Source organism: Schistocerca piceifrons, chromosome 1 (assembly GCF_021461385.2).
Source record: "Schistocerca piceifrons isolate TAMUIC-IGC-003096 chromosome 1, iqSchPice1.1, whole genome shotgun sequence".
NCBI lineage: Eukaryota > Metazoa > Arthropoda > Insecta > Orthoptera > Acrididae > Schistocerca > Schistocerca piceifrons.
The window spans coordinates 1,088,727,201-1,088,744,728 of NC_060138.1; the positions used below are offsets into that span (position 1 = coordinate 1,088,727,201).

Consider the following 17,528-nt stretch of genomic DNA (forward strand, 5'->3'; position numbering starts at 1 on the left):
TGTCACTTGTTGCTGTCTGCTCCTGTTCAACATTACTGGGTGCCACTGATGGAACTGCTTCTACTGAAATAATGTCACTTGTTGGTGTCTGCACCTGTCAACATTACTGGGTGCCACTGATGGAACTGCTTCTACTGAAATAATGTCACTAGTTGGTGTCTGCACCTGCTCAACATTGCTGGGTGCCACTGATGGAACTGCTTCTACTGACATAATGTCACTTGTTGGTGTCTGCACCTGTTCAACATTGCTGGGTGCCACTGATGGAACTGCTTCTACTGAAATAATGTCACTTGTTGGTGTCTGCACCTGTTCAACATTGCGGGGTGACACTGTTGGAACTGCTTCTATGGAAATAATGTCACTTGTTGCTGTCTGCACCTGTTCAACATTGCTGGGTGCCACTGATGGAACTGCTTCTACTGACAATGTCACTTGTTGGTGTCTGCACCTGTTCAACATTGCTGGGTGCCACTGATGGAATTACTTCTACTGACACAACGTCACTTGTCGGTGTCTGCACCTGTTCAACATTGCTGGGTGCCACTGATGGAACTGCTTCTACTGACATAATGTCACTTGTTGGTGTCTGCACCTGTTCAACATTGCTGGGTGCCACTGATGGAACTGCTTCTATTGAGATGATGTCACTTGTTGGTGTCCGCGACTGCTGTTTAAATACTGCTGATGAAATGTTATGAGACTGCTATTTGCACCTGTTGACCATTGCTGGGTGCTACTGCTGGAACTGTCAACTACTCTAAGGAGTGCTACTTGTTTATTGAACTATTGAAAGCAATTTATGTGAATATTTGTATAAACAGATTTTTTTGTGTATTTACTGTTTATGAAATGTTATGAGACTCTTACCTACACCTATTCGTCATTGCTGGTGCCATTGATTGAATTATACTTGTGTAAACTATTATGTAAAATCACATGTATGAAAGCATTTGTATTCCTTACTGTATTTTATATATTAGGTTATTGAAGGGTCAGTGCAAAGCCAAAATTTATCTAATTATGTGATATTTACTTATTAATATTATCTTTTATTTTTGTCTGTATTCTTTGGACGAATTTGGTGGTATTTTCACCACCAATGCTGGCAAAAATACCATCAAATTCTAGCCCGTGGAGGAGGGGCATATGAAAGGTGGCTACACTGAGTCACAGGGCCAGAGATTGCGCCAAAGAGTTTTATTCCGCCGCCTCCACTGGCAGTGCTTGTTCAGAAGTTGTGTGGTTAGTGCTTTGCTGAGAGGCTGTCGATAGCTGTACTAGTTGAGGCCATGTCGTGTGCAGTTGTTTTGATGGGCTAGACACCAGATGATGTATTGGGGATGTTGTAATGATCAGGGTGTATTTTTCGTCAATATATATGAAGGTAAAGAAAATTTTTTATTTCAAATGTCTTAAATAATAATACATCTTGGTCACAGGTTCAGTCAACAAAGCATCTGGCTCGTGTTCTTGTATTAGACTGTAATTCTGGTTTCTATATGCAATTATTGTATTTCTGGTTTTTTTAATTACTTCAGTGTAAATGGTGTTTAAAGCATCTTGTCGTATTGATGAAGAACCGTGCCAGATGTGTACGTTGAATCACACTTCCACACACAGAACAGTTACACTTGTGCTTTGTTGTTTCGTAGCTTTTATAGTTGCTGGGGACTTAATTAATTAATTGTGTTAACGCAAATTTCATTTCATTCTTTGTTGTTATTCTGTGCAGTCAGATTGCGGAGTTATACTAGTCAGGGCCAACCGGTTACGAGACTTCGTAATCGGACAGACAGCTACTAAAGGCCGGTGTGGCCGTGCGGTTCTAAGCACGTCAGTTTGGAACCGCGTGACCGCTACGGTCGCAGGTTCGAATCCTGCCTCGGGCATGGATGTGTGTGATGTCCTTAGGTTAGTTAGGTTTAAGTAGTTCTAAGTTCTAGGGGACTGATGACCTCAGTAGTTAAGTCCCATTGTACTCAGAGCCAGCCAGCTACTAAAATTAAAATTTTTTGCATTACATTTAATTAAGCCCCCATGCAATGTCCTTCATTGGAAGTGCCTCAGGCCACCTAGTAAATCTGTCAATCACCGTGAGGCAATAACTGTAGCCTTTCGATGTCGAGAGTGGGCCGATGATGTCAACATGCACATGGTCAAAACGCTGATGTGGCGGAAGAAATGTGCCTAATGGTGCCCTGACGTGCTGTGTGATTTTATTCCTCTGGCACGCCAAGCATTGCTTCACAAATGCTTTACAGTCTGTGTGCATACATGGCCATACAAATTTTTGTTTGACCAATCTGAGTGTGGCTCTTAGTCATGGGTGTGACAGATTGTGCATTGATGCAACTGCCTGTGTTCTGAATTGCTCTGGCACAAATGGACGTATCTTTCCTCTTGCTACGTCACAGTACAACTCAATGCTTGCTTCAGGAAATGTCACGAGCTGTAGCTTCAATCCTATCTCTTGTTGCAATACATCACGCAACTCACAATCACATTGTTGTGCATGCGCGAGGGCGTCGTAATCAATGGCATTTGTCACTGCTTCCACCTGTGCGATGTCATCTGCTACTGTGGACACTTCTATGCGAGAAAGCGCATCAGCTGGAACATTTAGCTTCCCTTCCACATACACAATGCTGGTCGTGAACTGGCTGATATAATCTAAGTGTCGCAGCTGCCTGGGCGATGTTTTCTCTGACTTTATCTTAAAGGCATAGGTAAGCGGTTTATGATCTGTGTAAATCGTGAACTGTCGCCCTTCTAATGCGTGTCTGAATTTTTTTACTGCCGCATAAGCTGCGTACAGCTCACGGTCATATGTTGCCCAACGTTGCTGAGATGGTGACAACTTATTACTATAAAATGCAATGGGCTGCCATAACTGATGAATTTGTTGCTGAAGTACGGCACCAATGGCAGTGGACGAAGCATCAACCATGAGAGTGAGTGGAGCATGCACGACCGGGTGTGCTAATTGTGCGGCCTCTGCTATAGCTTTTTTTATAGCGTGAAACGCGGTGTCCGCCTCGATAGTCCAATGCACACTGTGGTTAGGTTTAGGTGCGCCTTTAAGTAGTTCATTCAATGGTGCAGTTATCAGTGCATGATTGCGAATGAAGCGTTGGTAGAAATTCACTACTCCAATGAATCGTCGTAATTCTCTGACTGTGACAGGGCGGGGGTTTTTGTTTATGGTCTCTACCCTGTGCATTCACCAAATATCCTAGAAAGTGGACCCCTTTCTCACCAAAAACACACTTGGAAGGATTAATTACTAGTCTATGTGTGCGTAGGCGGTCAAACACTTGTGCCAAATGCTGTAAGTGCTCCTCTTCTGATGCAGACATCACCAATAAATCATCTATATACACATAGCAAAAATATAAATCTCTTGAAACCTCATCCATAAAACGTTGGAAGGTCTGGGCGGCATTACATAGTCCGAATGGCATTCGGGTGAATTCAAATAAACCGAATGGTGTTGTCACCGCTGTTTTAGGAATGTCTTCTGCAGCTATAGGGATCTGATAGTAAGCTCGAACTAGATCAGTGGTAGAAAATATAGTCTTACCGTGAACATTTGCAGAAAAGTCTTCTATATGTGGAACTGGGTACCGGTCTGGAATGGTCCTTGAATTGAGTTGGCGATTGTCACCGCAGGGGCGCCATCCATTCTTATTTTTAGGCACGATGTGAATTGGGGATGCCCAACTGCTACTAGAAACTCTGCAGATACCTTGTGACAGCATGCTGCGAAATTCCTGCTTTATCACTTTTCGGCCGTTAAACGTCTAGGCCGAGCGTGACTTAGCGGCCCTGGCGTGGTCAAAATGTGGTGGACGGTCGTATGCTTGACTGGTGGGAGAGTAGGCGATTGCTGTGTGATCTCTGGGTATCCTTTCAGTAATCGTATATATGGTGTGTCGCCTGTGACTGTGCGTACCTCTAGTGCTGTGATACAACGGACTTTTCCTGTTGTAAGCAGACTAGTAGTCAAATCTATTAGTCGCTGACGTCGCAGATCTGGCAGTAAGTCGTAGAAGGACAAAAAATCTGCTCCGATAATAGGCTGTGATATATCTGCCACTGTAAATTGCCATTCAAACACACGGCGTAGCCCCAAATTAAGGAATAATGTTACTCGACCGTATGTTCTAATTTTGGAGTAATTGGCGGCGTATGAATAACAGTCGTCGCAGCTCCGACGTGATAGGCGGTTTGCTGGATATACGGACACTTCTGCGCCTGTATCGACGAGAAACTGTAGTTTTGTTTCGCGGTCTGTCACAAAAAGTCGGCGAGTGTTTGCACTGGAAGTTATCGCTGCTACGGTGTCTGCCTCGTGTTTCCACTTGCAAGGTGGCGTACACTTTAGTGCATCATTGCCAAATGTCTTGTGGTACCAGCATAAGTTCTGTAGTGATGGTGATCGACTGCGACTTCGTGACCGTCGGCGACGTGGCCGTTGGCGGTTGTGCGTTGTTTGTAATGCAGCTACCTGTGCGGTCAACTCTGCCAGTTGTGATTGTAGGGAGACTAGCGTCACTGCGGGCGAATTTTCATGTTGTGGCGTTAATTTTGAGACACTTAATGTGGGATACATTTCAATTAACCTGTCGGCCGTTTGTGCCAGTGCGTTTAAATTGCCTGCACATACCGTGAGAATTTTTTGAGTATCTGACGGCAACCGAGACAACCATATATTTCATAGCACATCATCAGTTACAGTGTTACTTGCCAGTGTGCGCAAACGTCGTAAGAGATGTGATGGAGTGCGATCTCCGAGCTCTTCAGTGCGCAGTAGCTTCTCTAGCCGTTTTGCCTCTGATTGTGACAAACGCGTTATTAACGCGTTTTTAATGGATGCATAACGATCGGTATCCGGTGGTGCGGCTAGGATATCTTGTACTTCTGCTGCTAGATCTTCTGTAAGTGCTGCAACCACATAGCTGTACTTAGTTTCGTCCGCCGATATTTGTGCGAGGACGAACTGGCTTTCTAACTGGGCAAACCACAATAGAGGATTATGTAACCAGAATGGTGGAGGTTAATTGCACTGCTGGCTTCAGGTTGAATTGAGACTGGCGAATCGGTCATTATCGTGCTGAAACGAGCGCGACGCGGCTGGCGCGGAAGTTAACAAACGTGAACGTCGCGGAACTTCGTTAAACGCTGAAGCCGACGCGGATGTTACGTAGTTCGTCGGGTGTCACCAAATGTGGGTGTTGGAGAACACAATTCCTTTATTCCCACATACATTTAGCAATAACTGAACACTACACACATGAATGAATTGTGTAGACATGAACAGCACGGAATAACTAACTAAAGCTAAGTCAAAGAATAACTATATCACTGCACGTAAATTAACACTTCACGGAATGTTTATGAAGCACTGTACACTTGTAGGAATCGATTGTCAGAAATAGGTCACTACGACCTGTAGCAATGGATTATATGTCAGAAAACATGTTCCTCAGTGCTCTGTTTTGGCAAAACTGATGTTAATGCGCAATTCGATGACTTACTATTCACAAATCTTTGGCTAACTTGCACTGTTATGTCGTCTAATAATGGAATGTGTATATTTCATGTGAAATACTGTAAGTTAGTTATATGTCGTGACTCCAATATTAATTGTATAAGTGATTGTGCAAGGAAACGGATGCTGGTAGACCTCCTTAATTCATATAATCTTATGCAAACCGTATTCTTTCCAACGAGAGTGCAAGGGAACAGTAGAACAACCATAGACAATATTTTTGTTCATTCCTCATTACTAGAAGGGCATTCTGTTAGCAAAATGGTGAATGGCCTTTCAGATCATGATGCACAAATTTTAAGTCTAAAAGATTTTTGTGCTGCAACACATGTCAAATGTAGTTACCAACTTTTTAGGAAAGCTGATCCAGTTGCTGTAGAGACATTTGTAAACCTTACCAAGGAACAAGAGTGGCAAGATGTTTACAGTGCTGATACAGTAGACGATAAATATAATGCTTTCCTCAAGACTTTTCTCGTGCTCTTTGAAAGTTGCTTTCCGTTAGAACGTTCAAAACAGGGTACTAGCACAAACAGACAGCCTGGGTGGCTCACTAGAGGGATAAGAATATCTTGTAGAACAAAGTGGCAATTATATCACAACGTTAGAAACAGTCAAAATCTAAATGCAGCAGCCCATTGTAAACAGTATTGTAAGATGCTTAAAAATGTTATTAGGAAGGCAAAAAGTATGTGGTATGCAGATAGAATAGCAAAGTCTCAGGATAAAATTAAAACCATATGGTCAGTCGTAAAGGAAGTGGCTGGTCTGCAGAGACAGGTCGAGTATATAGAATCAGTGCGTAGTGGGAATGTCCGTGTTACTGATAAGTCGTATATATGTACAGTATTTAATAATCACTTTCAGAATATAGCAGGTGAACTAAATAGAAACCTAGTCCCAACAGGGAATCATATAGCGCTCGTAGAAAAAAATGTTCCAAGACTGTTACCTGAAATGCTCCTCCATGATACTGACAAGAGGGAGGTTGAGTTAATAATTAAATCACTAAAGACCAAGAACTCTCATGGATATGACGGGGTATCTAGCAGAATACTGAAGTACTGTTCCATGTATGTTAGCCCAGTACTTAGCCATATCTGTAACTTTTCCTTTAGGAGTGGTCGGTTTCCTGACCGATTAAAGTACTCGGTAGTGAAGCCACTTTACAAAAAGGGAGATAGGGATAATGTTGACAATTATAGACCTATTTCTATGCCATCGGTGTTTGCTAAAGTTATCGAGAGGGTTGTATATACAAGGTTACTGGAACATTTAAATTCACATAATTTGCTGTCAAATGTACAGTTTGGTTTTAGAAATGGCTTAACAACTGAAAATGGTATAGTCTCTTTTCTCTGTGAGGTTTTGGACGGATTAAATAAAAGGTTGCGAACGTTAGGCGTTTTCTTTGGTTTAACGAAGGCTTTTGATTGTGTTGACCACAAAATATTACTGCAGAAGTTGGACCATTATGGAGTAAGGGGAGTAGCTTACAATTGGTTCGCCTCTTACTTTAAGAACAGAAAGCAGAAGGTAATTCTCCGCAATATTGAGAGTGGTAGTGATGTTCAGTCCCAATGGGGCACTGTTAAATGGGGCGTTCCCCAAGGGTCGGTGCTGGGGCCACTGCTGTTTCTCATTTATATAAATGATATGCCTTCAAGTATTACAGGTGATTCAAAAATATTTCTGTTTGCTGAAGACACCAGATTAGTAGTGAAGGATCTTGTGTGTAATATTGAAACATTATCAAATAATGTAGTTCATGAAATAAGTTCGTGGCTTGTGGAAAATAATGTGATGCTAAATCACAGTAAGACTCAGTTTTTACAGTTTCTAACTCACAATTCAACAAGAACTGATATTTTAATCAGACAGAATGGGTATATTATAAGCGAGACGGAACAGTTCAAGTTCCTAGGCATTCGCATAGATAGTAAGCTGTTGTGGAAAGCCCATGTTCAGGATCTTGTTCAGAAACTAAATGCCGCTTTATTTATCATTAGAACAGTATCTGATATAAGTGACATTTCAACACGAAAAGTAGTCTACTTCGCATATTTTCATACGCTTATGTCATACGGTATTATTTTTTGGGGTAATTCTTCTGATTCAAAAAGGATATTTTTGGCTCAAAAACGGGCTGTTCGAGCTATTTGTGGCGTAAGTTCGAAAACCTCTTGTCGACCCCTATTCAATAGTCTGGGAATTTTGACATTGCCCTCACAGTATATATTTTCTTTAATGTCGTTTGTTGTTAGTAATATTAGCTTATTCTCAAGAGTTAGCAGCTTTCACTCAGTTAATACTAGGCAGAAATCAAATCTGCATGTGGAATGCACTTCCTTGTCTCTTGTGCAGAAAGGAGTGCAGTATTCTGCTGCATCCATTTTCAATACGCCACCACAAGAACTCAAAAATCTTGGCAGTAGCCCAAACACTTTTAAGTCTAAACTGAAGAGTTTCCTCATGGCTCACTCCTTCTATTCTGTCAAGGAGCTCCTGGAAGAGCTAAAAAATTAAGCAAATTCCAGTGTTACATTCTTGATTTTCTTTATTTAAACTAACGACTTGTCGCCTGAATATGTTTCTTATATTTCATTTTATCTGTTTCTACAATCTACAACTGAATATGTTTCTTATATTTCATTTTATCTGTTTCTACAATCGTGTTATAATTTCATGTATTGACTCATTCCATGACCATGGAGACTTCTCCTTAATGTGGTCCCACGGAACAATAAATAAATAAATAAATAAATAAATAAACCTCTGCAGTAGTGGCCTCATAAGGTAATCCCATTGATCCGTCTCTTGTCTAATAAACAAAAAACCTGGCTGGCCTTAGCCGATGTGTCTAGATTCTGGTTCTCTTTCAGCATTCCCATAGTGTACAAGATTGGAATGTAAGTATTATTAGTGAATCGAGTCTTTCAGCCCTTCTCGTACGTTCATCAAAAAACCCCGCAAACTTTTTCTTCTAGAATGTTTCTACTTTGTAAGGCACACTTAACGAAATTTATGACTGAGGACACTGTACCTACGCAGTTTCGAACTGGTTGAACAGAAAAAGCATAAGACATAGCCAGATTAAGACCGTGACCACTGTAGCGTACTTATTTAGCTTGAGGAAACCTTTCATAAAGTACTGCTTGCGCCCCTAAAAGCAGACGCGGACGCCCTATCATAGCCCCACCCACACAAATACAATGAATCAAGTTCATGACTATCAAGTTTGTCCATGGTCACTGTCGCTAACCCTCTATCTGTTAGGTCACGGGACTGGAACAAAATCTAATAAATCTTCCCTGAAACATAGCTGTTGACCTCAAATGATCTTTCAGCACGGCATAGACACAGTGACGTTTGCCCTGTTCCTGATATATCGCGGGTTTCATCTGTCAAAATACAAAAAAATACTGTGACCTATTTATTTTACTGATTAATCTTTCTTGAATTAAAGTGCATTTAATGGTGAGGCTTTTGTGTGCTTTCTCATAGTCTCGTCCCCATATTTCACACGCCTTCTCTGTATCGCTCTGAATTGCCGTCATTCCAGTCTGGTTCGGTGCTATCCAGCTGTATAGATCCTGAAATATTTGTCCCCAGAAATGGTATTTCCTGTCTTGCCAACAGCAGGACGGTTTCAGTGTGGGCACAAGTCTTTGTCTACTCTATTGTATTGTGTGGACTTCATCAGAGTGATGACGTCTTCCCATTTGTGAGTAAAGTTGGCAACAAAATTGTCTAATAACAAAACATTCATTTTATGTTTAAGACCTTTGTTCTTGAAACTTCCTGGCAGATTAAAACTGTGTGCCGGACCGAGACTCGAACTCGGGACCTTTGTACTTGTTTCCTGAACACTTAACGTGCATCTTTCCGTTTTGTAAATACCCTCCGTACAAACGCACTGAGGTTCTGGTTACTACCCTGTCCAGCTCGTTCTTTACCAAACATAACACAATACTTTTACAGGCCTCCATTTAGTTTTAATGAGCGCACCAATCAAGCATAGTCTTTTAGCCACTGACGCTGGCAACGCAACTTTTTTAGGCTCCGTGAGAAGGAAGGCAAAATCTGTAGATGGTATCCATGATTCGGTAACAAGCTTCGTCGTCAATTTCCAAGATGCTACTCCAGGCGGGTGTAAAATGCATGTGCCCAACGGAAAATATTGAACGCTAAAATGATGATTTGGCCCTGTCTGACTATCCCCTGGAGCAGATCTTAGGATCTCTTAATGCTCTTTAACATATAAATTACAACCTCAACATAAATGAATGATTAAGGCAACTAATACTACTATATGATAAACGTTGTTTCTTATTGTACATTTATTGTAGATTAAAAAACAACCGTTATATTTCAATTGTCTATATTTCCTGACTAAAAATTGCTGATCAATTGCCTACCTCTGCCCCTTTTAATGGGCACGCGATCTAACGTAAATAACGCGAAATGACTGACATCATCTACGTACCAAACACTAGAAGACACCAGCTATTTAGCTTTATAGCCCTAATAAGCCAAAGCAATTAGCAATGTCACCGTATCTACTGCGTCCGGTTCGTCGGAGTGACCGTTCTCGTACACGTCTGCGACGATGGAAGAACTCCGGCCACAAAATAAAACTCTTTCAAACACTAGGACGGCAGACTAATATACTCTAATACTGTCATCTCCTCTCTGTGTTCTACAGACGAAAAACGCGAACTCCCAGCCACAAGAACAGAGTTCAAATAACGTCTCAACGTAAGTATAGGCAGAAGTGCTCTCAATCATCGAACGCTGCGTACTCAACGACGATTTCCAAAACGGAGGCGAAGTCCAGAATCGTATAAGTTCGCAACAGTACAGTGCCTAACCATCGTAACAATAAACTCTCCTGAGAGCAAAGACAGCAAGTCCTCTTGTACCAACAAAGCTGGTACTAAGCGACTGTCACACACTGGCGTTCAAAAACGGAAGACTTTTTGATCTCCACTGCTGGCTTCCCAGCAATACATACCTCCCCTCCCTCGTAACTGCAGAAGGCGAATCATCTTCACGAAACCACGGAATATTCTACCTCTCTACAGATTCTTCCGAACGCCGACTAACCATATTTTAGTCTTTTGTCATCTAGCGCCGAAAGTTTGCAAGGCAATACCTATACCCATACAATGGTACGCTTCTGAGTAAAAATCCTTGGAAATAACCCAGCCTGCTTGGTTTCCAGGGTGACGCATCCTCATTCCTCTCACCTGCGTCCAGGATTTGCAGAGTTCCCGGGTATCCTCCCAGCCTAGCTACATTACCGGCCAGCCGCCGCTGTATGTTTTTCTGCGCTCTGGTGTACAGACTGTCCGTCTTGGCATTTTGTGTGTCAGGGAGGACCAACACACCTGTGTGGGCTTTTTCCAACCAGGGCTTAAGTTCTGCCTGCCGTTTCATCTCCACTGGCGCTCCAATCTTTACTAGTATAGGCAACATTCATTACGCCGTTTTGATAATAAAGACACTCCGTCACCTTTCATGCAGAAACGTTAACAGATATTTACAAGGCGTATGTGACAATGTCCGTCTTCTTTAAATATTCATATATACGATGACAACCTATCAAATGGTACCTAATTGTGATTGTAGATCATGGCAAAGTATGTAGACGAGTGCTTGTAAGGTGTGAAGTTATAGCCACCTTACAAATACACGATCGACAGGTCTGTGTTTTATGTAAGCGCCAACACCAGACACATCAAAAGTTCAATCAAGAGAGGAAGACGTACCTGGAACTTCCACAGATTCTTCAGTTCCCTGGACATTTTAGTTCAAATGGTTCAAATGGCTCTAAGCACTATGGGACTTAAAATCTGAGGTCATCAGTCCCCTAGACTTAGAACTACTTAAACCTAACTAACCTAAGGACATCACACGCAGCCATGCCCGAGGCAGGATTCGAACCTGCGACCGTAGCAGCCGCGTGGTTCCGGACTGAGGCGCCTAGAGCCGCTCGGTCACAGCGGCCGGCGAACTTTATAGCTTGGGTTCTCTGTTGATAATTCAGAAGCGGTACCCTTAATACAAAGAGTTGTTGATGTTATTGATTCATCAGTATGGTCTAGATGCACATGTTTCCTTGTAACTAAGTTCCATATTGTACTGTCCTCGGTTCATTTTACAAGGGAAGATGCTTGCAACATCATCTCCAGAGTCCATCCCAAGAGGTAGGTCTAGAATGAGATAAAACATTCCGCTTGATTAGCTCAGTGAAGCATAACACGACAAGAGACTGCATTTCCAGGGAATCTGTCGGTGCTACTGATATAAACAACTCTAGCTTAAACAATGATCTTCATTAAGATAAAATATATCTGGCTTTCATACCGATGCGTTTCCAAAATCATGCGTGCATGTCGTGGGTTATAGGCTACTTTCGTTGATTCACTAGTGGTCATAATAAACGGCAAACGCATAGCGAAATTAATCTTATTATTCGTTAATTCATGAATTACGAACATACTATACCTACACTATGGAAGTTTACTCTGATGTAAAGTTACACAAGTCCGCTTAAATAATTATATAGTGTGAAGAGAAAATCCAATTATTCTGTAAAATAATTAATTGCGCATCATACTGCATGGTTCCAATGCGTTTCTCACTTAGATTACTGTGGGATCAAATTGGCGTTTGAAAACTTCAATATTATTTAAAAAATGGTAAAATAAGGTACGACATAGGAAATTCTTTCATTAGTATTTCGGGGGAGGATTGGTCCAATTCTCATTATTTTGTTAACAAACGATCGAGCATTGACAGCAAAACTGAGGGACAGCCTAACAATGTAAAAATGTCAATAGTGTTATCGCATGTCTCCTCGGGTGTTTTGGACTTTAGTGGCCTGAGAACAACGAATGTGAGATGGTCCTGATAAACCATTACTGATTTATAGTCTCCATCTTGTTGCGTTTGAAAGCCGATGAGATAAACTTCACATCTGGAATTTAACTCTTTGAACAGCATTGGCTTCGCTACTATTCATTTTTCCTATATACCTTTTAAAAAAAGTAGATCTTGCTTGAATTCGAAGAAGTAATAGCGACAGCAATTGAGAGATTTATACCAAATAAACTAAAAAACGACGGAGCTGATCCCCCACGATACGCAGACAGGTCAGAACACTGTTGCAGAAACAATGAAAAAAGCATGCCAGTTTTAAACGAACGCAATTCCCCCAGAATGGCGATCTTTTACAGACGCTCGAAATTTAGCGTGAGCTTCGGTGCGAGATGCTTATAATAATTACCACAACGAAACTTTGTCTCGAAATCTGGAAGAAAATCCAAAGAGGCCCGCCGGTGTGGCCGTGCGGTTCTAGGCGCTTCAGTCTGGAACCGCGTGACCGCTACGGTCGCAGGTTCGAATCCTGCCTCGGGCATGGATGTGTGTGATGTCCTTAGGTTAGTTAGTTTTAATTAGTTCTAAGTTCTAGGCGACTGATGACCTCAGAAGTTAAGTCGCATAGTGCTCAGGGCCATTTGAACCATTTTTTTTGAAAATCCAAAGATATTCTGGTCGTATGTAAAGTATGCTAGCGGCAAGACACAATCAATGCCTCCTGTGCGCAATGGCAATGGAAACACTGTCGATGACAGCGCTGCAAAATCAGAGCCTCCGTAAATCGTTCACCGGAGAAGACAAAGTAAATATCCCAGAATTCGAATCAAGAGCAGCTGCCAACACGGTTAACTTAAAAGTAGATATCCTCGGAGTAGTGAAGCAACTCAAACTATTTAATAAAACATATCTTCCGGTCCATATTGTATACCAATTAGATTCCCTTGAGAGTTCCATACTTAACAATCTAGTACAAACAATCGCTCGAAGAATGATCCATACCCAAAGACTAGAAAGTTGCACAGGTCACAACAATATTCAAGAAAGGCAGTAGGAACAACCCACTTAATTACAGACCTATATCATTGATTTCGATATACAGCAGAATTTTGAAAAATATACTGCATTCGAACATTATGAAGTACCTAGAAGAGAATAGTGTATTGACACATAGTCAACGCGAATTTTTTTTTTAAAAAAAAAAAAAAAAAAAAAAAAAAAAAAAAAAAAAAAAAAAAAAAGCTCTTGTACAACACAACTAGCTCTTTATTCACACGAAGTGTTCAGTGCTGTCAACAAAGGATTTCAATTGATTCTGTATTTCTAGATTTCCAGAAGGCTTATGACACTGTACCTCACAAGAAGCTTGTAATCAAATTACGTGCTTGTGGAATATCTGTTATGCGACTTCATTCGTGATTTGCTGTCAGAGAGCTCATTGTTCATAGTAATTGACGGAAAGTTATAGAGCAAAATAGAAGCGATTTCTGGCGTTTCCCAAGATAGTGTTATAGGCCTTCTGCTGTTCCTTATCTATACACAAGATTTACGAGACATTCTGAGCAGCCGTCTTAGGTTGTTTGCAAATGATGCTATCTTTTATCGTCTAGTAAAGTCATCCAAAGATCAAAACCAACTGCAAAAATATTTAGATAAGATATCTGTATGGTGCGAAAATTTAAATAATGAAAAGTGTGAGGTCATCCCTATGAGTGCTAAAAGGAATCCGTGAAACGTCGTTTACACGATAAATGTTCAAATTTGTGTGAAATCTTATGGAACTTAACTGCTAAGGTCATCAGTCCATAAGCTGACACACTACTTAACCTAAATTATCGTAAGGACAAACACACACACCCATGCCCGAGGGAGGACTCGAACCTCCGCCGGGACCAGCCGCACAGTCCATGACTGCAGCGCCTTAGACCGCTCGGCGGTTACACGATAAATCAATCAAATCTAAACGCCGTAAATTCAACTACATAGCTAGGAGTTGTAAGATACTTCGTGTGGGAGGGAGAAAGAGGTGTGAATTTTATTTAGATTCTATATATGAAATGCAAGGAGTGCTGTTCAACATATAAATGGTTTATTCAGAGAAACTGCATCTGCAATAACTATTGAAATTTTATGAAATTCATTAAACATGCACTCACAAATTATTAAAATAATGATAAACAAAAATAAAAATGGGTCGCCAGATACTGCAGAAAGTATATAGAAAAACAACAACAAATAATTCACAGCAAGTGAATTATATAAAGTGCCTGCCCTGGTATTTGCCTTTTAACGTGAGCATTGTATGACTTCGTTCTAATTTAACATATAAATAAATTACACGAGACGGGTTGACCTGGTGTAATAAATGAGGAAGGAAATATAAAAAAAACAGCTGAACATATGACTCTCTTAGCGGGTAAACGGTGAATACTGTGCCTTGCGTCTTTATGAGCATCTAAAACATTGCAAAGAAATTGAAGAAAGCGAAAGAAGAATGCGCAGCTAGGAAAGCGGGCGTTTTCTGTATTACCATGTTCACAGCGTGGTCGGCGTGGAGGTAGAGTCGGCTGTTTGCGTGCAGCTGCATCAAGACTCTGCCGGCGGCGTAGTTGATAGCATCTAACATGCCCTACGCTGAAAATAGTGACCGAAACCTGCTACTGGAAGTTATCATTACTGGACGACGGTATGCGTCCATCTGCAAGTGCAAACCTACGTAAAACTGCCTTAAACAAAGCTCAAAACTGTTCTAACACTACTACCGTCATTGGACATGTAGTAAGTCAAAATATGATCCTGAGTTAAGCTCTTGATGACGCACACAGTGAGTGAAGCTCGTCTACTTGGATCTAACAAACTTTGCTCTCTACGCTGTTTGCGACGAATGGTTCAAATGGCTCTGAGCACTATGGGACTTAACTTCTGAGGTCATCCGTCTCCTAGAACTTAGAACTATCTAAACCTAACTAACCTAAGGATATCACACACATCCATGCCCGAGGCAGGATTCGAACCTGCGACCGTAGCGGTCGCGCGTTTCCAGACTGTAGCGCCTATAACCGCTCGGCCACCCCCGCCGGCCGTTTGCTACGAATGCAAAGTGCATTGTCTCATGACAAGCGATAAGAGCATCTTTGCGACTTATCGGAAGCAGTCAAGAGAGAACTCCTGCCTCCTCAGAAGCAATATTCGGAAAGCCCAATATTAGTGCGCTCCTCGCACCTGGAGAGAAAGAGCCGCTCCCCTCCAGCGTCTTGTCTCTGCCCTTCCGCAAATTACGTAGCTAGTACTATTTTTCAATGCGAGCATTACATTCTTGCCAATGAAGACGTCCCTATCAAAATTTCCTCCCTCCTTGCCGTCGCATTCCGCGAGGAAAAGAGAGCGATACTCTGTGAGAGACAGAGTATACAAATAAACCAAGTCTTCTCCCTTAGAGTATTGCCGCTACGTTTCCAGGTGTTCTGCTCGCGAGAAACGGTCAAAATTCCCCGGGCCACTTGAGATTCTTGGACACCCAAGTCGTGCTGTTGCTATTCAACTCGCTGCTCTGTCCGCGTTACCTAGAATCGTGACAAAACTGTTTTTCGCTCGAAGTTTGTAGTTTCCGCTGCGTCGGGCACACTTGCGAATGACCACGGCTTCCCTTGGCAGCGTGTCGACGTATGCAGCGTCTTCGCCTGTCGCTAGTCCTCTGGGGGCCTGCCCTCTGTGAAGCGTGCCGACATAGGAGCGCGACTGCCGCTCGCCGGTGTGCGCACTACCTGTGCCCGCCTGGTCGCCGGGCTTCCCAGCTAGGAACGCATCAGAAGAATTCCTTTCATGCACAAAGTGTACCAAGTTTGCAAAGAGAAGAATCATAGCCCTTTACCGATGCTTAATGACACAATAATTCACCTCCATCACACTTCATATATTGCAATAAACTAATGACTGATTTTAAAAGCAATTATCTCCTTTAATTATAAACATGAAAAGCTTTGACGCTTTTTAGAGTTGCAATTACGACTAACATAAATTGGAAAGAATTTATAGAAAATGTTGTTGGGAAGGCAAACCAAAGACTGCGATCTGTTGGCGACACCCTTAGAAGATGCAATAGATCTACTAGAGACTGCCTACGCTACGCTTGTCCGTCTTCTTTTGGAATACTGCTGCGCAGTGTGGGATGCTTACCACATGGGATTAACGGACTATCTCGAGAAAGATCAAAGAAGGACAGCACGTTTTGTGTTATCGAGAAATACGTGAGAGAATGTCACTGACATGATACAGATTTGGGGTGGACATCATTAAAACAAAGGCGTTCCTCGTTGCGGAGGGATCTTCTCACGGAATTTCAATCACTAAGTTTCTCCTCCAAATACGAAAATATTTTGTTGACGCCGACTTACATAGAGAGAAACGACCATCATAATGAACTAAGGGAAATCAGAGCTCGCACAGAAAGATGTAGGTGTTCATTTTTTTCGCGCGCTATTCGAGAATGGAATAACAGAGAATTGTTGTAAAGGTTGTTCGACGAACCCTCTTCCATGCACTTGAGTGTGATTTGCAGAGTAAGCATGTAGCCTAAATGTAGGTAGAAGATACTCGTCTGCGACGGTCGTCTGGGGAAGTGCAGAACGGCGATTCATAACGAAACACAATGCTACGCCGATGTAGATGTAGATGCCATTTTTGTTTTTTTTAAACAAGGCTCACATACCAAGATAAATCTGGACATCTCTATATGTTATATTATGGCACTCTGACTTTAAGCATTTTATCATTCGGTCGCGTCCACTTCTACTGCAACATACGAGTATATAGTGGATAACAGCGTTCTATCACACCTCTCTGGGACACCCCCAACAACATTTGGCCTCTGACGAACACTCGCCGTCCAAGATAACGTACTGATATCTATTACATAAAAAGTTCTCGACGCACTCATATCTGAGAACCTACTCCGTATACTCGGATATTCGTTTTAACAGTCCCCAGTGTGACACTATGTCCAACACTTTCCAGGAATCAAGGAATCTGCATGTCAGCCTTTGTCCATCGTTCGCTGGATATCTTGTAGGAAAAGTGCAAACTGTGTTTCATA

At 41.9% G+C, this 17,528-nt stretch overlaps 1 protein-coding gene across 1 annotated transcript in view; it reads right to left on the reverse strand.

Annotated features, from left to right (window-relative positions):
• Nucleotides 1–2,323: 2,323 nt before the first annotated feature.
• LOC124777829 (serine/threonine-protein phosphatase 6 regulatory ankyrin repeat subunit C-like) overlaps nucleotides 2,324–17,528 on the reverse strand; it is a 384,246-nt gene continuing 369,041 nt past the window's right edge. Inside the window, exon 17 of the mRNA XM_047253358.1 lies at nucleotides 2,324–2,716. Within this exon, the coding sequence (XP_047109314.1) occupies nucleotides 2,324–2,716 (393 nt within the window). The remainder of the gene's footprint in view (nucleotides 2,717–17,528) is intronic.